This window comes from Salvelinus sp. IW2-2015, linkage group LG2 (assembly GCF_002910315.2).
Source record: "Salvelinus sp. IW2-2015 linkage group LG2, ASM291031v2, whole genome shotgun sequence".
Lineage (NCBI taxonomy): Eukaryota > Metazoa > Chordata > Actinopteri > Salmoniformes > Salmonidae > Salvelinus > Salvelinus sp. IW2-2015.
The window spans coordinates 27,236,701-27,259,931 of NC_036839.1; the positions used below are offsets into that span (position 1 = coordinate 27,236,701).

Genomic DNA, 23,231 nt, shown 5'->3' on the forward strand with positions numbered 1-23,231 from the left:
CAAATTGGAACGGAAAATGGGCGCCACACCTAAAGCTGGAAGTCTTACGACTAGCTTGGAAATCTGTCATGTAACTGCGATTGACGGCAGATGTGCGAAGAGCCCTCAACTGTCTTTGCGTCGCTCGATCCATCCGCTATTTTTCCCAACTTAATTGAGGACATAAGAACAACCCGAAATTTATATTTTGGTATGACTTTCCGCAAATCTAACTAAAACTTAGCAGCTATCCCCAAGAGAGGATGCTTTCACTCCACAGCAAGTAAATACTATAACATGATATTCTTCTAGGAGGAAACTAATCATGATACATTAGAAAGCAAATTACGGACACCTTCGTTATAAATCTGCGTATTCCTCCAAAGCTCAGTTGTCCTGAGTCTGCACAATAACTCTGCCAGGACCTAAGGATCAACGAGAGACATCTCAAGTGTTTTAATACTATTATCTCTTACACATATGATGAAAATAATCATGGCCTCTTAAAACCTCAAGCTGCCATTACTGGACCTCCCATGCCAACGCATAAACATACTGAAGAGAGCTGCTTCCTGGTGCTTGGGCCACTCTCGATGATAACATAATAAAAACGGGCCGGTAGAGATACTCTTAATGATTGGCTATGAAAAACCAACTGACATTTACTCCTGAGGTGCTGACTTGTTGCACCCTCGACAACTACTGTGATTATTATTATTTGACCCTTCTGGTCATTTATGAACATTTGAACATCTTGGCCATGTTCTGTTATAATCTCCACCCGGCACAGCCAGAAGAGGACTGGCCACCCCTCATAGCCTGGTTCCTCTCTAGGTTTCTTCCTAGGTTTTGGCCTTACTAGGGAGTTTTTCCTAGCCACCGTGCTTCTACACCTGCATTGCTTGCTGTTTATGGTTTTAGGCTGGGTATCTGTACAGCACTTTGAGATATAAGCTGATGTAAGAAGGACTATATAAATACATTTGATTTGATTTGTAGTAACCAAAAAAAGTGTAAAACAAATCTAAATATATTTTATTTTACATTCTTTATAGTAGCCACCCTTTGCCTTGATGACAGCTTTGCACACTCTTGGCATTCTCTCAACCAGCTTCATGAGGTAGTCACCTGGAATGCATTTCAATTAACAGGTGTGCCTTGTTAAAAGTTATTTTGTGGAATTTCTTTCCTTCTTAATGTGTTTGAGCCAATCAGTTGTGTTGTGACAAGGTAGGCTTGATATACAGAAAATAGCCCTATTTGGTAAAAGACCAAGTCCATATTATGGCAAGAACAGCTCAAATAAGCAAAGAGAAACGACAGTCCATCACTACTTTAAGACATGAACATTGGAAGTTTCTTCATGTGCAGTTCTTCATGTGCATGTGCAAAAACCATCAAGCGCTATGACGGAAATGGCTCTCATGAGGACCTACATAGGAAAGGAAGACCCAGAGTTACCTCTGCTGCAGAGGATAAGTTCATTAGAGTTAACTGCACCTCAGATTGCAGCCCAAATAAATGCTTCACAGAGTTCAAGTAACAGACACATCTCAGCATCAACTGTTCAGAGTCGACTGCGTGAATCAGGCCTTCATGGTCGATATGCTGCAAAGAAACCTCTACTAAAGGACACCAATAAGAAGAAGAGTCTTGCTTGGGCCAAGAAACATGAGCAATGGACAATAGACCGGTGGAAATCTGTCTTTTGGTCTGATGAGTCACCGCCGTGTCTTCATGAGACGCAGAGTAGGTGAATGGATGATCTCCGCATGTGTAGTTCCCACCGTGAAGCATGGAGGAGGAGGTATGATAGTGTGGGGGGGCTTTGCTGGTGACACTGTCTGTGATTTATTTAAAATGCAAGGCACACTTAACCAGCATGGCTACCACAGCATTCTGCAGCAATACGCCATCCCATCTGGTTTGCGCTTAATGGGACTGTCATTTGTTTTTCAACAGGACAATGACCCAAAACACACCTCCAGGCTGTGTAAGGGCTTTTTGACTAAGAAGGAGAGTGATGGAGTGCTGCATCAGGGGTGGTAGGTAACCAAAAGGTTGCTAGATCGAATCCCCGAGCTGACAAGGTAAAAATCTGTCGTTCTGCCCCTGAACAAGGCAGTTAACCCACTGTTCCAAGGCTGTCATTGTAAATAAGAATTTGTTCTTAAACACCTCTACTTCATCACCCTCCCGGATCCGGGATCCTTCTCATCAAAAAAGCTGACTAGCATAGCCTAGCCTAACGGGACAGGGATATCATATAATATAATTTTCATGAAATCACAAGTCCAATACAGCAAATGAAAGATAAACATCTTGTGAATCCAGCCATCATTTCCGATTTTTTTCATGTTTTACAGCGAAAACACAATATGTATTTATATTAGCTAACCACAATAGCCAAACACACAACCGCATATTTTCACCATGTTTCCACCGCATAGGTAGCTTTCACAAAACCGACAAAATAGAGATAAAATTAATCACTAACCAATAAACAACTTCATCAGATGACAGTCTTATAACATGTTATACAATACATTTATGTTTTGTTCGAAAATGTGCATATTTGAGGTATAAATCATAGTTTTACATTGCAGCCACCATCAAAAATAGCACCAAAGCAGCCAGAATAATTACAGAGAGCAACGTGAAAAAAAAAATACTCATCCTAAAAAATTTATGAAAAATACATGGTGTACAGCAAATGAAAGATAAACATCTTGTGAATCCAGCCAATATTTCCGATTTTTTTAAGTGTTTTACAGCGAAAACACAATATATATTTCTATTATCTCACTACAGTAGCCAAACACACAACGCAATTTACTCCCCGCCAAAATAGCTTGCACAAAACCGACAAAATAGAGATAAAATTAATCACTAACCTTGAACAAATTCATCAGATGACAGTCTTATAACATCATGTTATACAATRCATTTATGTTTTGTTCGAAAATGTGCATATTTAKAGCTRCAAATCMTGGTTATACATTGTGAATACGTAGCAACGATTCACCAGAATSTCCRGAGATATTTTGGACACTCACCTAATCTGACCAAAGAACTCATCATAAACTTTACATAAAAATACTTGTTGTATGGCAAATGAAAGATACACTGGTTCTTAATGCAACCGCTGTGTTAGATTTTTAAAAATAACTTTACCATAACATACAGCTTGCGTTATTGTGAGACAGCGCTCACCAACACGGCGGAGAATAGGAGTCAACATTTTACACAGAAATACGAAATAACATCATAAATGTTGTCTTACTTTTGCTGAGCTTCCATCAGAATGTTGTGGAAGGAGTCCTTGGTCCAGAATAAATCGTTGTTTGGTTTTAGAATGTCCTTTTCTTCTGTCGAATTAGCAACCTTGGCTAGCCATGTGGCGCAAACATTCCCATCATTTCTTGGCGCAAAGAACAGAAAATTCCAAAAGTCCCAATAAACGTTGAATAAACTGATCAAAGGCGGTTGAAAAATCCTACTTTATGATGTTTTTATCATATGTATCAAATAATATCAGAGCCGGAGATATTCGCCGTGTATACCGAACGCTTTTCAGAAGACAATGTCGAGATCCCCCGCGCGGCGTCGAAATGTGACAAAATACCGGACCTGTCACTCCAAAAGCTCTCATTCGGTCTCAGATTAAGCTAGACACCCCATTCAACCTTCCACTGCCTGTTGACATCTAGTGGAAGGCGTATGAAGTGCATACATATCRAWAARTAAAAGCCAGTTGAATAGGYAGGCCCTGAAACAGAGCCTCGTTTTCAGATTTTTCACTTCCTGTATGGAAGTTTGCTGCCAAATTAGTTCTGTTTTACTCACAGATATAATTCAAACAGTTTTAGAAACGTCAGAGTGTTTTCTATCCAATAGTAATAATAATATGCATATTGTATGATCTAGAACAGAGTACGAGGCCGTTTAATTTGGGCACAATTTTTTCCAAAGTGAAAACAGCGCCCCCCTATTGACAAGAATTAACTGACTTGCCTAGTTAAATAAAATACATTGACCTGGCCTTAGCCTAGTTGAGATGAGTTGGACTGCAGAGTGAAAGAAAAGCAGCTCAGCATTATGTGGGTTACTCCTTCAAGACTGTTGGAAAAGCAGGCCTCATGAAGCTGGTTGAGAGAATGCCAAGAGTGTACAAAGCTGTCATCAAAGCCAAGGATGGCTACTTTGAAGAATATTAAATATATTGTGATTTGTTTATTCTACAATTTAGAAAATAGTAAAAATAAAGAAAAACCCTTGAATGAGTAAGTGTGTGCAAACTTTTGACTGGTACTGTACATATGTGCGCAATTCTACAACTCAAAATTGTAGTCACAAAAAGTTTGGTCAATACTGATTAGGTATGTGGGTACAAGACAGCAGTTATAGAAGCTCTGTCCCTGAGTCTCAGATATCAGGTGTCCTTACCAGCCGTAACTGCATGGTCGCCGTTGAAGCCATTCTCTCTGGCAGTGTAGGAAGGTGGTGCTGCTCCATGGGCCGTCCCTGGCTGGCACGCCCTGTAGGAGGGGGGGTAGCCATTAGCCCCATGGGCTGGGGGGGTAGAGGGGTCCTGTGCCCCCGACGGATCCCACTGGGGGGGGCTGTCTTCACGTTGACGATCGTCTGCCATGCTGGGGGTCAGTGGCGACCAGAGTCTCTCCTTTTGGCTGGGAGAAGAGGAGAACATGGTCATTGATTGATTGATTGATTAGTGGGGGTCAGTGGCGGCCAGGGGGGTCTCTGCTTATGGCTGGGAGAAGAGGAGAATATGGTGATTGATAGATTGATTGACTGATTAGTGGGGGTCAGTGGCGGCCAGGAGGGTCTCTGCTTATGGCAGGAGAAGAGGATGGTCATAGATTAATATAATAAATGGTGGCTCATAATGGTTATTAACAGTTTGGCAGGGATACAGAATACAGAACATATTGATGGGGTGGAAAAGACCCAATGACAAAGGACATCATTCACATTCAACACACTCTTCTGCCTCAGATCACAAATCACCTCCCACATCTACAGACTGTTAGAACTGGCTTATGGACTTCAGATCACAGGACAGTCTCTCTCTATCTCTGCTGCGAAGTTCACTTTTGAGCTGTGCTGGTGGCTTGCAGGCATACCCAGACTGCCCCAGACTGTAGCCAGCATTGGAGTCTCTGTGACAGGGATATGTCTGAGGACAGAGTGCTTGGAGTTCAGATTCCTGAAACCCCACAGGGCTAAGGAAAGAGCATGTGGGACCATCTGAGGGAAGGGGCGTTCTGCTGGGTCCCTCTAGTGGACTGATCCTGCTCTACAACACAGGGGGAGAGCGAACGAATAGGTAATAATGCTGAATTCCAAATGGTCCCCAGATCTCAGACGATTGGATACAGTATAAGCACTATAGTAATAGCTTCATCATGCCATCTGATTGGCTAGGTGGAAATGTCTGCATTCACCTATCCAATCCTCTCACATACAGTGCATTTGGAAAGTATTCAGACCCCTTGACTTTTTCCACATTTTGTTACATTACAGACTTATTCAAAAATTGATTAAAAGTAAAATGTTCCTCATCAATCTACACAAAATACCCCATAATGACAAAGCGAAAACAGTTTTTTTATTTGGCAAATGCATTAAAAAATTAAAAACAGAAATACCTTATTTACATAAGTATTCAGACCCGTTGCTATGAGACTGAAATTGAGCTCAGGTGCATCCTGTTTCCATTGACCAAGCCATGAGTTCGAAGAAATTGTCCGTAGAGCTCCGAGACAGAATTGTGTCGAGGAACGGATCTGGGGAAGGGTACAAAATATTTCTGCAGTATTGAACATCCCCAAGAACAAAGTGACCTACATCATTCTTAAATGGAAGAAGTTTGGAACCACCAAGATTCTTCCTAGAGCTGGCCGTCTGGCCAAACTCAGCAGTCGGGGTAGAAGGGCATTGGTCAGGGAAGTGACCAAGATCCCGACTGTCACTCTGATAGAGCTCCAAAGTTCCTCTGTGGAGATGGAAGAACCTTCTAGAACCATAACCATCTCTGCAGCACTCCACCAATCAGAGCTTTATGGTTGTGGCCAGACAGAAGCCACTCCTCAGTAAAAGGCACATGAAAGCCCGCTTGGAGTTTGCCAAAAGGCACCTGCTCTGATTAAACCAAGATTGAAATCTTTGGCCTGAATGCCAAACGTCACGTCTGGAGGAAACCTAGCACCATCTCTACGGTGAAGCATGGTGGTGGCAGCATCATGCTGTGGGAATGTTTTTCAGCAGCAGGGACTGGGAGATTGGTCAGGATCGAGGGAAAGATTAACGGAGAAAAGTACAGAGAGATCCTTTAAGAAAACCTGCTCTAGAGCGCTCAGGACCTCAGACTGGAGCGAAGGTTCACCTTCCAACAGGACAACAACCCTAAGCACACAGCCAAGACAACACAGGAGGTGCTTCGGGACAAGTCTCTGAATGTCCTTGAGTGGCCCAGCCAGAGCCCGGACTTGAACCCGATCAAACATCTCTGGAGAGACCTGAAATAGCTGTGCAGCGACAATCCCCATCCAACCTGACAGAGCTTGAGAAGATCTGCAGAGACGAATGGGAGAAACTCCAAATAAATGTGAGCCAAGCTTGTACTGTACCATCATACCCAAGAAGACTTGAGGCTGTAATCACTACCAAAGGTGCTTCAACAAAGTACTGAGTAAAGGGTCTGAATACTTACGTAAATGTGATATTTCAGTTTTATATATTTAATAAATTAGCAATAAAATCTAATGTTTGTCATTAGGAGGTATTGTGTGTAGATTGATGAAGAAAAACATATATTTAATTAATTTTAGAATAAGGCTGGAACGTAACAAAATGTGGAAAATGTCAAGGGGTCTGAATACTTTCCGAATGCACTGAATACAGGAGTAGCTAGGGAGTAGAGGCTATAGGACTGGTAAGGAATAGGAGAGGGGAGCAGAGTGAGCGGTCAGTCAGTCATTTGCAGGCAGCAGAGCCTCTCATCAGGCCAGACTGACGTTTGATTTTGCTGTCCAGGATGGGTTGTTGTGGCACCAGAGGGAACGAGGGCAGGGTAACATGGCCACAATGACTTCCTGTCCCTTTGTAACCACTTCAGAGTGTCTATCATATGAGAGCCCCCCCCCCCACTCTCTCTCTGTCTCAACTCAATTTCAATTTCAATTCAATTTTAGGGGCTTTAGTTCCATGGGAAACATATGTTTACATTGCCAAAGCAAGTGAAATAGATAATAAACAAAAGTGAAATACACAATAAAAAATCAAATCAAAGTTTATTTGTCACGTGCGCTGAATACAACAGTTGTAGACCTTACAGTGAAATGCTTACTTACAGGCTCTAACCAATAGTGCAAAAAAAGTATTAGGTGAACAATATGTAAGTAAAGAAATAAAACAACAGTAAAAAGATAGGATATATACAGTAGTGAGGCTATAAAAGTAGCGAGGCTACATACAGACACAGGTTAGTCAGGCTGAATGAGGTAGTATGTACATGTAGATAAGGTTAAAGTGACTATGCATATATGATGAACAGAGAGTAGCAGCAGCGAAAAAGAGGGGTTGGCGGGTGGTGGCTGACACAATGCAGATAGCCCGGTTAGCCAATGTGCAGGAGCACTGGTTGGTCAGCCCAATTGAGGCAGTATGTACATGAATGTATAGTTAAAGTGACTATGCATATATGATAAACAGAGAGTAGCAGCAGCGTAAAAAGAGGGGTTGGGGGGGCACACAATGCAAATAGTCTGGGTAGCCATTTGCTTACCTGTTCAGGAGTCTTATGACTTGGGGGTAAAAACTGTTGAGAAGCCTTTTTGTCCTAGACTTGGCACTCCGGTACCGCTTGCCATGCGGTAGTAGAGAGAACAGTCTATGACTGGGGTGGCTGGGGTCTTTGACAATTTTTAGGGCCTTCCTCTGACACCGCCTGGTGTAGAGGTCCTGGATGGCAGGCAGCTTAGCCCCAGTGATGTACTGGGCTGTACCCACTACCCTCTATAGTGCCTTGCGGTCGGAGGCCGAGCAGTTGCCAGTCAGGATACTCTCAATATTGCAGCTGTAGAACCTTTTGAGGATCTCAGGACCCATGCCAAATCTTTTTAGTTTCCTGAGGGGGAATAGGCTTTGTCATGCCCTCTTCACGACTGTCTTGGTGTGTTTGGACCATTCTAGTTTGTTGTTGATGTGGACACCAAGGAACTTGAAGGTCTCAACCTGCTCCACTACAGCCCCGTCGATGAGAATGGGGGCGTGCTCGGTCCTCCTTTTCCTGTAATCCACAATAATCTCCTTAGTCTTGGTTACGTTGAGGGATAGGTTGTTATTCTGGCACCACCCGGCTAGGTCTCTGACTTCCTCCCTATAGGCTGTCTCATCGTTGTCGGTGATCAGGCCTACCACTGTTGTGTCGTCTGCAAACTTAATGATGGTGTTGGAGTTGTGCCTGGCCATGCAGTCGTGGGTGAACAGGGAGTACAGGAGGGGACTGAGCACGCACCCCTGGGGAGCTCCAGTGTTGAGGATCAGCGTGGCAAATGTGTTGCTACCTACCCTCACCACCTGGGGGTGGCCCGTCAGGAAGTCCAGGATCCAGTTGCAGAGGGAGGTGTTTAGTCCTTAGCTTACTGATGAGCTTTGAGGGTACTATGGTGTTGAACGCTGAGCTGTAGTCAATGAATAGCATTCTCATGTAAGTGTTCCTTTTGTCCAGGTGGGAAAGGGCAGTGTGGAGTGCAATAGAGATTGCATCATTTGTGGATCTGTTTGGGCGGTATGCAAATTGGAGTGGGTCTAGGGTTTCTGGGATAATGGTGTTGATGTGAGCCATTACCAACCTTTCAAAGCACTTCATGGCTACAGACGTGAGTGCTACAGGTCTGTAGTCATTTAGGCAGGTTGCCTTTGTGTTCTTGGGCACAGGGACTATGGTGGTCTGCTTGAAACATGTTGGTATTACAGACTTAATCAGGGACATGTTCAAAATGTCAGTGAAGACACCTGCCAGTTTGTCAGCACATGCCAGGAGCACACGCCCTGGTAATCCGTCTTGCCCCGCAGCCTTGTGTATGTTGACCTGATTAAAGGTCTTACTCACGTCGGCTACGGAGAGCGTGATCACACAGTCGCCTGGAACAGCTGATGCTCTCATGCATGCCTCAGTGTTGCTTGCCTCGAAGCGAGTATAGAAGTGATTTAACTCGTCTGGTAGGCTCGTGTCACTGGGCAGCTCCCGGCTGTGCTTCCCTTTGTAGTCTGTAATAGTTTGCAAGCCCTGCCACATAAGACGAGCGTCGGAGCCCGTGTAGTATGATTCAATCTTAGCCCTGTATTGACGCTTTGCCTGTTTGATGGTTCGTCGCAGGGCATAGCAGGATTTCTTGTAAGCTTCCGGGTTAGAGTCCCGCACCTAGAAAGCGGCAGCTCTACTCTTTAGCTCAGTGCGAATGTTGCCTGTAGTCCATGGCTTCTGGTTGGGGTACGTACGTACAGTCACTGTGGGAACACGTCCTCGATGCACTTATTGATAAAGCCAGTGACTGATGTGGTGTACTCCTCAATGCCATCGGAAGAATCCCGGAACATGTTCCAGTCTGTGATAGCAAAACAGTCCTGTAGTTTAGCATCTGCTTCATCTGACCACTTTTTTTTATAGACCGAGTCACTGGTGCTTCCTGCTTTAATTTTTGTTTGTAAGCCGGAATCAGGAGGATAGAGTTGTGGTCGGATTTACCAAATGGAGGGCGAGGGAGAGCTTTGTACGCGTCCCTGTGTGTGGAGTACAGGTGATCTAGAATTTTTTTCCCTCTGGTTGCACATTTAACATGTTGATGGAAATTTGGTAGAACTGATTTAAGTTTCCCTGCATTAAAGTCTCCGGCCACTAGGAGCGCCACCTCTGGGTGAGTGGTTTCCTGTTTGCTTATTTCCTTATACAGCTGACTGAGTGCGGTCTTAGTGCCAGCATCTGTCTGTGGTGGTAAATAAACAGCCATGAAAAGTATAGCTGAAAACTCTATAGGCAAGTAGTGTGGCCTGCAATTTATCACAATATACTCTACTTCAGGCGAGCAAAATCTAGAGACTTCCTTAGATTTCGTGCACCAGCTGTTCTACAAATATGCACAGACCGCCCCCCCTCGTCTTACCGGAGTGTGCTGTTCTATCTTGCCGGTGCAGCGTGTATCCCGCTAGCTGAATATCCATGTCGTCATTCAGCCACGATTCCGTGAAACATAGGATATTACAGTTTTTGATGTCCCGTTGGTAGGATATTCATGATCGTACCTCGTCTAGTTTATTGTCCAATGATTGCACGTTGGCGAGTGTTTGAAGAGTATACGGCAGCTTTTCCACTCGCCTTTTTCGGGGTCCTGACCAGGCATCTGGCCTTTGTCCCTCTGTACCTGCGTCGCTCCTCTTGCAAATAACGTGTATTTCGGCCTGCCAGGTGTTTGGAGAATGTCTTGTGCGTCTTGTTCGTTGAAGAAAAGTCTTAGTCTAATCCGAGGTGAGTGATCGCTGTCCTGATATCCAGAAGCTCTTTTTTAGCGTAAGATACGGTGGCAGAAACATTATGTACAAAATAAGTTACAAATAACCGAAAATAACACAAATAGGCAATTTCTTCCGGTACAGTATAAAACATTAACTCTCTCTCTCTCTGACGTCCGCTCATCTCTCTCTCTCTTTCTATTCCATCTATCCCTCCCTGGCTCCCTCCGACCCTCCCCATCCGATCCTTCTGCTCTCACTCTCTTTCTCTCCATAACCAGAAGGGATAAACTCTCTCTCTCTGACTGTGCATAAAAAGCCATAAACGCTGGTGTTATTTCTCAAACCCAACAAAAGCACAAAATGTTTCTAGTACAACCACACACATTACTCTTTAATGTATCACCAATGACTCACTGCTACAGGGTGTAGGGCAGTAGAGGGGCAGGGGAAAAGGGAGGCAGGGGAACAGTGACAGTGGGGGCAGGGTGTAGGGAGAGGCACGTGGCAGGGGGACACAGATGGGTGTAGGGGAAAAGGGAGGCAGGGGGACACAGACTGGTGGTAGGGGAAAAAGGGAGGCAGGGGACACAGACTGGGTGTAGGGGAAAAGGAGGCAGGGGGACACAGACTGGGTGTAGGGGAAAGTGAGGCAGGGGGACACAGACTGGTGTAGGGGAAAAGTGAGGCAGGGGGACACAGACTGGGTGTAGGGGAAAAGGGAGGCAGGGGGACGCTGACAGTGGTGGCAGGGTGTAGGGGGGGGAACAGGGCAGGGGGACACAGACTGGGTGTAGGGGAAAAGTGAGCAGGGGAACACAGATTGGGTGTACAGGAAAAGGGAGGCAGGGGGACACAGACTGGGTGTAGGGGAAAAGGGAGGCAGGGGACACAGACTGGGTGTAGGGAAAAGTGAGGCAGGGGGACACAGACTGGGTGTAGGGGAAAGGGAGGCAGGGGACACAGACTGGGTGTAGGGGAAAAGTGAGGCAGGGGGACACAGACTGGGTGTAGGGGAAAAGTGAGGCAGGGGAACACAGATTGGGTGTACAGGAAAGGAGGCAGGGGGACACAGACTGGGTGTAGGGAAAAGGGAGGCAGGGGGACCAGACTGGGTGTGGGGAAAGTGAGGCAGGGAAAACAGATTGGGTGTACAGGAAAGGGAGGCAGGGGGACACAGACTGGGTGTAGGGGAAAAGGGAGGCAGGGGACACAGACTGGGTGTAGGGGAAAAGTGGAGGCAGGGGGACACAGACTGGGTGTAGGGAAAAGTGAGGCAGGGAAATACAGATTGGGTGTACGCAGGAAAAGGAGGCAGGGACACAGACTGGGTGTAGGGGAAAATGGGAGGCAGGGGACACAGACTGGGTGTAGGGGAAAAGGGAGGCAGGGGGACACAGACTGGGTGTAGGGGAAAAAGGGAGGCAGGGGACACAGACTGGATGTAGGGGAAAGGGAGGCAGAGTGGACAACCGACAGTGGGGCAGGGTGTAGGGGGGTACAGGGAATGGTGGAGGGGGGCATGGGAACACAGACAGTGGGTTAGGGTATAGGGGGCACGGGTACCGGGTGGAGGCCAGGGTGTAGGCTGACAGAGCAGGGTGGGGAGCTAGTCCAACACCCCCCATCCAGTCCCACAGAGATAGGATGTTCAGAGCCTGGGTGGCAGGAAGGACAGCTGCATGGGGGAACTGAAACAAAATGTCCATTTCACATTGGACACGGCTACCCATCCTCACCTGTCCTCATCCCTCGTCTTTTACCCACCTCTCTCTGTCTGGATAATAGAAACTGGGTTGTTCCATCTACCTCCCTAAAGTAGTACTCTGTAGGGAACAGGGCACCATTAGGGACACACTTTACCTCTCCCCTGCTGGCAACAACTGCACCGACGGACCAGGACAGGGTGGAAATTAGCATAGGCTGTTTGTTGTTTAGAGCTAAGCTCAGTTACATATAGATGTTCTGATGAATCAAAGTACATGTACAACAGCATACAGTACCAGTATTTGAAAATCCCATTAAAACCCATTACTGGGGGAGAATTTTGCTTAGCAACAGAGAACAGTTTGAATAGTACATGGTATTCTGAGAATATGGCGCAACAGGCCTAGTAGTGATATCTCTTGTATAACAGTGGTTTTCAACCTGTGGGAGGTGGTCTGCAATTTTTTCAATGGCAGCCATGCTTTGATCATCATGTCACCTCAATTTTTATTGGAAAGGAGCATCAAGCTCATCATCTTGCACATTCACCACCCAGTGAAGTTCATCATAACTTATTTCTTCTGTAGCCTAATAAACTGCATGCTGTCCTGTGTTGTAGTGGCAGGACCACACAACTTATGTGACTCCAAGTTCACTTGGATATCAGTATTTATATCAGTATTTGCGTATTAAGGGATTTCCACAGCCATTTCTCCCATAATACATTTTAGCGACACAAAAATATCCCACCACGTCACACGAGCAAGTGTCTGTCGGCATTTATAAAATTGTACCGGCATTTCACATTTTCATCAGACTGGTCGTGCGTCAGATAATTTCCATGCGTCAGATAATTCATTAAATGGTTGGATGGAAACCTGGTTATTCACTGATAAAACTGACTCTAAATTTGTCAGGCAAGATATATATTTTTTAATTATACAACTCCACGAGAGCTTTTGAATGTGATTTGGAGGTCCCCGGAATGGAAAAGTTTGGGAACAGCAACTGTCAAGGCAAGCTACTGACAATCTAATAAGTAGGGTAGCCCACTTTTCTTCTTTTCCTCCTTATTCCTCTTGTCCTCCCCTTCCTCTTCCTACTCAGTCCTTTCTTTCTCCTCTCCTCTCTCTCCTCCTCTTCATCCACTTATTCATCCTCCTCCTCCTCATCATCCAGTTTGAAACCCCACTCCACCTGTTGCCTATGTCACGTGTGATTTGATTTGGATGGGCATTCTATGTTAATTTTTCTATGTTTTGGTATTTCTTTGTTTTGGCCGGGTATGGTTCTCAATCAGGGACAGCTGTCTATCGTTGTCTCTGATTGGGAACCATACTTAGGTAGCATTTTCCCACCTGTGTTTTGTGGGTAGTTATTTTCTGTTTAGTGTTTTCTGCACCTGACGGGACTGTTTCGGTTTCGTTTCTCACTTTGTTATTTTGTTCTAGTGTTCAGTGTTAATAAATATCATGAACACTTACCACGCTGCGCTTTGGTCCGATCCTTCCTCATGCAACGATGACCGTGACAGAACTACCCACCACAAGCGGACCAAGCAGCGTGGTATGGAGGAGCAGAGGGTTCAGGATTCGTGGACTTGGGAGGAGATACTAGACGGAAAGGAACCCTGGAGACAGGCTGGGGAATATCGCCATCCGAAAGAGGAACTGGAGGCAGCTAAAGCTGAGATGCGGCGATATGAGGCAAGTCAGCGAAGCAGGCACGAGAGGCAGCCCCCAACTTTTTTTGGGGGGGGGGGGGCACATGGGGAGATTGGCGGAGTCAGGCTATAGACCAGAGCCAACTCCCCGTGCTTACCGGAAGCAGCGTGGTACTGGTCAGGCACCGTGTTATGCGATAAAGCGCACGGTGTCTCCAGTGCGCGCTCATAGCCCGGTGCGCTATATGCCAGCCCTCCGCAAGTGCCATGCGAGAGTGGGCATCCAGCCAGGGCAGAGTGTGGCAGCTCAGCGCGCTTGGTCTCCGTTGCGCCGTTTAGGCCCAGGGTATCCTGCCCCGGCTCTGCGCACTGTGTCTCCGGTGCGCTGGGACTGTTCAGTGCGTCCTATGCCTGCGCTCAGCCCGTGCCGGGCTAAAGTGGGCATTCAGCCAAGTGGAGAGGTGCAAGTGGTAAGCACTAGATCTCCAGTGCTCCCCCACAGCCCGGTTCAACCTGTGCCTGCACTCTGGAGGGGCCGGGCTAAAGTGGGCATTCAGCCTGGAGGAGTGGTGCCAAGGCTGCGCACCAGGGCTCCAGTGCTCCCCCACAGCCCGGTTCATCCAGTGCCTCCTCTACGCACCAGGCCTCCTGTAGGTCTCCCCAGCCTGGTGGGCCCTGTGGCAGCCGCACCACCAGGCTGTCTCTGTGCCTGCCTGCCTCCCTCCATGCCTGCCTGCCTGCCTGTATCCTCCCTGCGTGCCTGCCTGCCTGCCTGCCTCCTCCATGCCTGCCTGCCTGCCTCGCCTCCTCCATGCCTGCCTGCCTGCATGCCTGCCTGCCTCCCTCCATGCCTGCCTGCCTGCCTGCCTGCCTGCCTGCCTCTGCTGCCTGCCTCCATGCCTGCCTCCATGCCTGCCTCCCTCCCTCCCTCCTCCCATGCCTGCCTCCATGCCTGCCTCCTCCCTCCCTCCCTCCATGCCTGCCTTCCTACCTGCCTGCCTACCTCCCTGTGTGTCTCAATGTGTTCTGTGTATGTGTCTGTGTATGTGTCTTTCTGTGCCGTGTGTGAGTCACTTGGCTGCTGCATTGCAGGGCTCTCCACTCACAGTTGGCTCACTGCAGGAGACAGGGAGCATAGAGAGGGAGAGGGGAAGCACAGAAAAGAGAGGACAGGGAGCACGGAGAGAGCAGAGAGAGAGGGGAGACAGGGAGCGCAGAGAGAGAGAGGGAGACAGGGAGCGCAGAGAGGGAGGAGCACAGAAAGAGAGAGGGAGGGAGCAAGAGAGAGACAGGGAGCACAGAGAGAGAGACAGGGAGCACAGAGAGAGCGACAGGGAGCACAGAGAGGGAGACAGGGAGCACAGAGGCACAGAGAGAGAGAGGGAGACAGGGAGCGCAGAGTGAGAGGGAGGGAGCACAGAAAGAGAGAGGGAGGGAGCACAGAAAGAGAGAGGGAGGGAGCAGAGAGAGAGACAGGGAGCACAGAGAGAGAGACAGGGAGCATAGAGAGGGAGAGGGAAGCACAGAAGAGAGAGGGAGGGAGGCACAGAGAGAGAGCAGGGAGCAAGAGAGAGAACAGGGAGCACAGAGAGAGAGACAGGGAGCACAGAGAGAGAGACAGGGAGCACCAGAGATGGAGACAGGGAGCACAGAGAGGGAGACAGGGAGCACAGAGAGGGACAGGAGCACAGGGAGACAGGGACACAGAGAGGGAGACAGGGAGCACAGAGAGGGAGCACGGGAGCACAGAGAGGGAGACAGGGAGCACAGAGAGCAGCAGAGAGAGGAGGGAGACAGGGAGCGCATAGAGAGAGGGAGGGAGGCACAGAAGAGAGAGGGAGGGAGCACAGAAAGAGAAGGGAGACAGGGAGAGCAGAGAGAGGGGAGGGAGCACAGAAAGAGAGAGGGAGGGAGCACAGAAAGAGAGAGGGAGGGACACAGAGAGGGAGGGAACACTGAGAAGAGAGAGGGAGCACAGAGAGGAGAGAGGGAGCAAGAGAGGAGAGAGGGAGCACAGAGAGGGAAAACAGAGGAGAGAGGGAACACAGAGAGGAGAGAGGGAACACAGAGGAGAGAGGGAACACAGAGAGGAGAGAGGGAACACGAGAGGGGGCGAGAGGGAGCATAGGGGGGCATGGGGAGCTCATATCCTCTATGTGGACACTAGGATGGTGTGCAGTGGGGGGATAGTGAAGTAAGGCTGCCAGTGAGGCAACTGATTCATTGATTTGTTTCTTTCACCATTTCCACACACATACAAGTAAACAAATTGTTTATGCAATTGATGCAAGATCCCATTGGAAATTAAGGGAACAGTTCTCTATAAAATGAATGGCTTTGACTGCTTTTTGACTACGTCTAACATCCCCTCTTCAGAATCTGGAGGGCCCTGCCTACGTTAATGCCTCTCTTCCAGAATCTGGAGGGCCTCCTACCTCTAACGTCCCCTCTTCCAGATCTGGAGGGCCCTGCTACGTCTAAATCCCTCTTCCAGAATCTGGAGGGCCCTGCCTACGTCTAACATCCCCTCTTCCAGAATCTGGAGGGCCTGCTACGTCTACATCCCCTCTTCAGAATCTGGAGGCCCTGCCTACCTCTAACGTCCCCTCTTCCAGAATCTGGAGGGCCCTGCCTACGTCTAATGTGCCCTCTTCCAGAATCTGGAGGGCCCTGCCTACGTCTAATGTGCCCTCTTCAGAATCTGGAGGCCTGCCTACGTCTAATGTGCCCTCTTCCAGAATCTGGAGGGCCCTGCCTACGCTCTAATGTGCCTCTTCCAGAATCTGGAGGCCCTGCCTACTCTAACGTCCCTCTTCCAGATCTGGAGGGCCTGCCTACCTCTAACGTCCCTCTTCCAGATCTGGAGGGCCCTGCTACCTCTAACGTCCCTCTTCCAGAATCTGGAGGGCCCTGCCTACGTCTACGTCCCCTCTTCCAGATCTGGAGGGCCCTGCCTACCTCTAACGTCCTCTTCCAGATCTGGAGGGCCTGCCTACGTCTAACATCCCTCTTCCAGATCTGGAGGGCCTGCCTACTTCTAACGTCCCTCTTCCAGATCTGGAGGGCCCTGCCTACGTCTAATGTGCCCTCTTCAGAATCTGGAGGGCCTGCCTACGTCTAACATCCCCTCTTCGAATCTGGAGGACCCTGCCTACGTCTACCCCTCTTCCAGAATCTGGAGGGCCCTGCCTACGTCTAACATCCCTTTCCAGAATCTGGAGGGCCTGCTACGTCTAACATCCCTCTTCCAGAATCTGGAGGCCCCTGCCTACCTCTAAGCGTCCCCTCTTCCAGATCTGGAGGGCCTGCCTACGTCTAATGTGCCCTCTTCCAGAATCTGGAGGGCCCTGCCTACGTCTAATGTGCCTCTTCCAGAATCTGGAGGGCCCTGCCTACGTCTAATGTGCCCTCTTCCGAATCTGGAGGGCCCTGCCTACTCTAACGTCCCTCTTCCAGATCTGGAGGGCCCTGCCTACGTCTAACGTCCCCTCTTCCAGAATCTGGAGGGCCTGCCTACGTCTAATGTGCCCTCCTTCCAGAATCTGGAGGGCCCTGCCTACGTCTAATGTGCCCTCTCTTAGAAGTTACCTTGTAACAATCTCACAGCTACAGGGAGAGTTAAGGTTAACCCTAACCTTTGTGAGTTGTTGTCCTTTGTTTTCTAGTAGCAGTTAGAAGCAGCATCACAGACCAGCGAGGGCCTGTCTGTCTGTCTGCCTGTAGCAGTTAGCATCATATTACCCTAGCAGTCTTTGGTATGCCTGTATACTCCGGCAGCAGAGGTGATCCACAGTAATAGAGACTACAGACCCCTCCCTGTACCTGTAGCAGCATCTCATTTCCCCTGTCTTAGATCTGGAGGGCCAGAGTGTCTGTCTTCTGAGAGTCCCCACTCTCTCTCTCTGCGTTACATAAAACCAAGCCAGTAATATTTGTTAGAACTATGCAAATGACCAACAGTTTAACACATGAAGTGCTTTAATGACACTGAGACAGAGGGACATTAGTCTCATGCTGGGAGTCAGTCGGGAAGCAGGAGCGATTATGGGATTGACTGGAATTCTTTTCACCCTATTGGGCTTATGTGTGTATAAATATATAAACTCAGCAAAAAAAGAAATGTCCCTTTTTCAGGACCCTGTCGTTCAAAGATAATTTGTAAAAATCCAAATAACTTCACAGATCTTCATTGTAAAGGGTTGCTTGTTCAATGAACCATAAACAATTAATGAACATGCACCTGTGGAACGGTCGTTAAGACACTAACAGCTTACAGATGGTAGGCAATTAAGGTCACAGTTATAAAAACTTAGGACACTAAAGAGGTCTTTCTACTGACTCTGAAAAACACACAAAGTAAGATGCCCAGGGTTCCTGCTCATCTGCGTGAACGTGCCTTAGGCATGCTGCAAGGAGGCATGAGGACTGCAGATGTGGCCAGGGCAAAAAATTGCTATGTCCGTTCTGTGAGACGCCTAAGATAGCGCTACAGGGAGACAGGATGGACAGCTGATCATCCTCGCAGTGGCAGACCATGTGTAACAACACCTGCACAGAATCAGTACATCAGAACATCACACCTGCGGGACAGGTACAGGATGGCAACAACAGCCCTAGTTACACCAGGAACGCACAATCCATCCATCAGTGCTCAGACTGTCCGCAATAAGCTGAGAGAGGCTGGACTGAGGGCTTGCAGGCCTGTTGTAAGGCAGGTCCAAACCAGACATCACTGGCAACAATGTCGCCTATGGGCACAAACCCACCGTCGCTGGACCAGACAGGACTGGCAAAAAGTGTTCTTCACTGACGAGTCGCGGTTTTGTCTCACCAGGGGTGATGGTCGGATTCGCATTTATCGTCGAAGGAATGAGCGTTACACCGAGGCCTGTACTCTTGAGCGGGATCGATTTAGAGGTGGAGGGTCCGTCATGGTCTGGGGCGGTGTGTCACAGCATCATCGGACGTGAAGCTTGTTGTCATTGGCAGGCATCTCAACGCTGTGGCGTTACAGGGAAGACATCCTCCTCCTCATGTGGTAACCGTCTCTGCAGGCTCATCCTGACATGACTCTCCAGCATGACATTCACCAGCCATACTGCTCTTCTGTGCGTGATTTTCTGCAAGACAGGATGTCAGTGTTCTGCCATGGCCAGCGAAGAGCCGGATCTCAATCCATTGAGCACGTCTGGACCTGTTGGACAGAGGGTGAGGGCTAGGGCATTCCCCCCAGAAATGTCGGGAACTTGCAGGTGCCTTGTGGAAGAGTGGGTAACATCTCACAGCAAGAACTGGCAAGTCTGGTCAGTCCACGGGAGGGAATGCACTGCAGTACTTGATGCAGCTCGTGGCCACACCAGATACTGACTGTTACTTTTGACCCCTCTTTGTTCAGGACACATTATACTTAGTCACATGTCTGTGGAATTGTTCGGTTTATGTCTCAGTTGTTGAATCTTGTTATGTTCATACAAATATTTACACATGTTAAGATTGCTGAAATAAATGCAGTTGACAGTGAGAGGACGTTTCTTCTTTTGCTGAGTTTAGTTGTCCACATATTCTAAGTCAGAACCGTCCAGAGTAGTGGTGCTAGTCGGGCAGGTGGGTGCGGGCAGTGATCGGTTGAAGAGCACGCATTTAGTTATACTTGCATTTAAGAGCAGTTGGAGGCCACGGAAGGAGTGTTGTATGGCATTGAAGCTCGTTTGGAGGTTTGTTAACACAGTGTCCAAAGAAGGGCCAGATGTATACAGAATTGTGTCGTCTGCGTAGAGGTAAATCAGAGAATCACCTGCAGCAAGAGCGACATCATTGATATATACAAAGAAAAGAATCAGCCAAAGAATTGAACCTTGTGGCACCCCCATAGAGACTGCCAGAGGTCCTGACAACAGGCCCTCTGATTTGACACACTGAACTCTGTCTGATACGTAGTTAGTGAACCAGGCGAGGCAGTCATTTGAGAAACCAATGCTATTTAGTCTGCCGATAAGAATGCAGTGATTGACAGAGTCTAAAGTCGGAGAAGGTACGGTGGGATACGAAATGGTCGGTGATCTGTTTGTTAACTTGGCTTTCAAAGACTTTAGAAAGGCAGGGCAGGATAGATATAGGTCTGTAACAGTTTGGGTCTAGAGTGTCTCCCCCTTTGAAGTGGTAGATGACCGTGGCAGCTTTCCAATCTTTAGGGATCTCAGACGATATGAAAGAGAGGATGAACAAGCTAGTAATAGGGGTTGCAAAAATTGTGGCAGATAATTTTAGAAAGTGAGGGTCCAGATTGTCTAGCTCAGCTGATTTCTAGGGATCCAGATTTTACAGCTCTTTCAGAACATCAGCTATCTGGATTTGGGTGAAGGAGAAGCGGGGGAGGGGGCTTGGGCAAGTTGCTGTGGGGGGTGCAGAGCTGTTTGCCAGAGTAGGGGTAGCCAGGTGGAAAACATGGCCAGCCATAGAAAAATGCTTCTTTAAATCTACAATAATCAAGATTTTCTTGGTGGTGATAGTGTTTCCTAGCCTCAGTGCAGTGGGCAGCTGGGAGGAGGTGCTCTTATTCTCCATGGACTTTACAGTGTCCCAAAACTTTTGGGAGTTTGTGCTACAGGGTGCAAATTTCTGTTTGAAAAAGCTAGCCTTTGCTTTCCTAACTGACTGTGTATATTGGTTCCTAACTTCCCTGAAAAGTTGCATTCGATGCTAATGCAGTACGCCACAGGTTGTTTTTGTGCTGGTCAAGGGCAGTCAAGTCTGGAGTGAACCAAGGGCTATACCTGTTCTTAGTTCTACATTTTTTTGAATGGGGGCATGCTTATTTAAGATGGTGAGGAAAGTACATTTAAAGAATAACCAGGCATCCTCTGCTGACGGGATGAGGTCAATATCCTTCCAGGATACCCGGGCCAGGTCGATTAGAAAGTCCTGCTTGCTGAAGTGTTTTAGGGAGCATTTGACAGTGATGAGGGGTGGTTGTTTGACCGGGGACCCATTACGGATGCAGGCAATGAGGCAGTAGTTGCTGAGATCCTGGTTGAAGACAGCAGAGGTGTATTTAGAGGGCCGGTTGGTCAGGATGCTATCTATGACGGTGCCCGTGTTTACGGATTTAGGGTTGTACCTGGTAGGTTCCTTGATAATTTGTGTGAGATTGAGGGCATCTAGCTTAGATTGTAGGACGGCCGGGGTGTTAAGCATATCCCAATTTAGGTCACCTAACATTACGAACTCTGAAGATAAATGGGACGCAATCAATTCACAAATGGTGTCCAGGGCACAGGTAGGGGCCGATGGGGTTCTATAGCAAGCGGCAACAGTGAGAGACTTGTTTCTGGAAAGGTGGATTTTTAAAAGTAGAAGCTCGAATTGTTTGGGCACAGACCTGGATAGTATGACAGAACTTTGCAGGCTCTACCTGCAGTAGATTGCAACTCCGCCCCCTTTGGCAGTTCTATCTTGGCTGAAAATGTTGTAGTTGGGGATGGAAATTTCAGATTTTTTGGTGTCCTTCCTAAGCCATGGTTCAGATACGGCTAGGACATCAGGGTTGGTGGAGTGTGCTAAAGCAGTGAATAAAACAAACTTAGGGAGGAGGCTTCTGATGTTAACATGCATGAAACCAAGGCTTTTACAGTTATAGAAGTCAACAAATGATAGCGCCTGGGGAATAGGAGTGGAACTGGGGGCTACAGGCCCTGGGTAAACCTCTACATCACCAGAGGAACAGAGGAGGAGTAGGATAAGCGTACGGCTAAAGGCTATAATATCAAATCAAATTTTATTTTATTTGTCACATACACATGGTTACCAGATGTTAATGCGAGTGTAGCGAAATGCTTGTGCTTCTAGTTCCGACAATGCAGTAATAACCAACAAGTAATCTAACCTAACAATTCCACAACTACTACCTTATACACACAAGTGTAAAGGGATAAAKAATATGTACATAAAGATATATGAATGAGTAATGGTACAGAACGGCATAGGCAAGATGCAGTAGATGGTATAGTGTACAGTCTATACATATACATATGAGATGAGTAATGTAGGGTATGTAAACATAAAGTGGCATAGTTTAAAGTGGCTAGTGATACATGTATTACATAAAGATGGCAAGATGCAGTAGATGATATAGAGTACAGTATATACATATACATATGAGATGAGTAATGTAGGATATGTAAACATTATATTAAGTGGCATTGTTTAATTAAAGTGGCTAGTGATACATTTTTACATAATTTCCATCAATTCCCATTATTAAAGTGGCTGGAGTTGAGTCAGTATGTTGGCAGCGGCCACTAAATGTTAGTGGTGGCTGTTTAACAGTCTGATGGCCTTGAGATAGAACCTGTTTTTCAGTCTCTCGGTCCCCGCTTTGATGCACCTGTACTGACCTCGCCTTCTGGATGATAGCGGGGTGAACAGGCAGTGGCTCGGGTGGTTGTTGTTCTTGATGATCTTTATGGCCTTCCTGTGACATCGGGTGGTGTAGGTGTCCTGGAGGGCAGGTAGTTTGCCCCCGGTGATGCGTTGTGCAGACCTCCAAATGTCGACCGCATTATCTACCAAGGAATTCTCTTCGATTATAATCACAGCCGTATATATCCCCCCCCCAAGCAGACACATCGATGGCCCTGAACGAACTTATCTGACTCTTTGTAAACTGGAAACCACACACCTGAGGCTGCATTCACGTAGCTGGGGATTTTAACAAGGCTAATCTGAAAACAAAACTCCCTAAATTCTATCAGCATATCGATTGTGCTACCAGGGCTGGTAAAACCTTGGATCATTGTTATACTAACTTCCGCGACGCATATAAGGCCCTCCCCCGCCCTCCTTTCGGAAAAGCTGACCACGACTCCATTTTGTTGCTTCCAGCCTACAAACAGAAACTAAAACAGCAAGATCCCGCGCTCAGGTCTGTTCAACGCTGGTCCGACCAATCTGATTCCACGCTTCAAGACTGCTTCGATCACGTGGATTGGGATATGTTCCGCATTGCATCCAACAACAACATTGACGAATACGCTGATTCGTGAGCGAGTTCATTAGAAAGTGCTTTGACGATGTCGTACCCACAGCAACGATTAAAACATTCCCAAACCAGAAACCGTGGATTGATGGCAGCATTCGCGTGAAACTGAAAGCGCGAACCACTGCTTTTAACCAGGGCAAGGTGACCGGAAACATGACCGAATACAAACAGTGGTAGCTATTCCCTCCGCAAGGCAATCAAACAGCTAAGTCCCAGTAAGAGACAAAGTAGAGTTCGCATTCAACAGCTCAGACACAAGGGGTATGTGGCAGGTCTACAGTCAATCACGGATTACAAAAAGAAAACCAGCCC

The 23,231-nt window shown here is 47.5% G+C and overlaps 1 protein-coding gene across 1 annotated transcript in view; it reads right to left on the bottom strand.

Annotated features, from left to right (window-relative positions):
- The window catches only part of map2 (microtubule-associated protein 2), a 188,943-nt gene that overhangs the window by 79,796 nt on the left and 85,916 nt on the right, over positions 1-23,231 (bottom strand). Inside the window, 1 exon segment of the mRNA XM_070448178.1 lies at positions 4,426-4,667. Within this exon segment, the coding sequence (XP_070304279.1) occupies positions 4,426-4,630 (205 nt within the window). The 5' untranslated portion in view covers positions 4,631-4,667.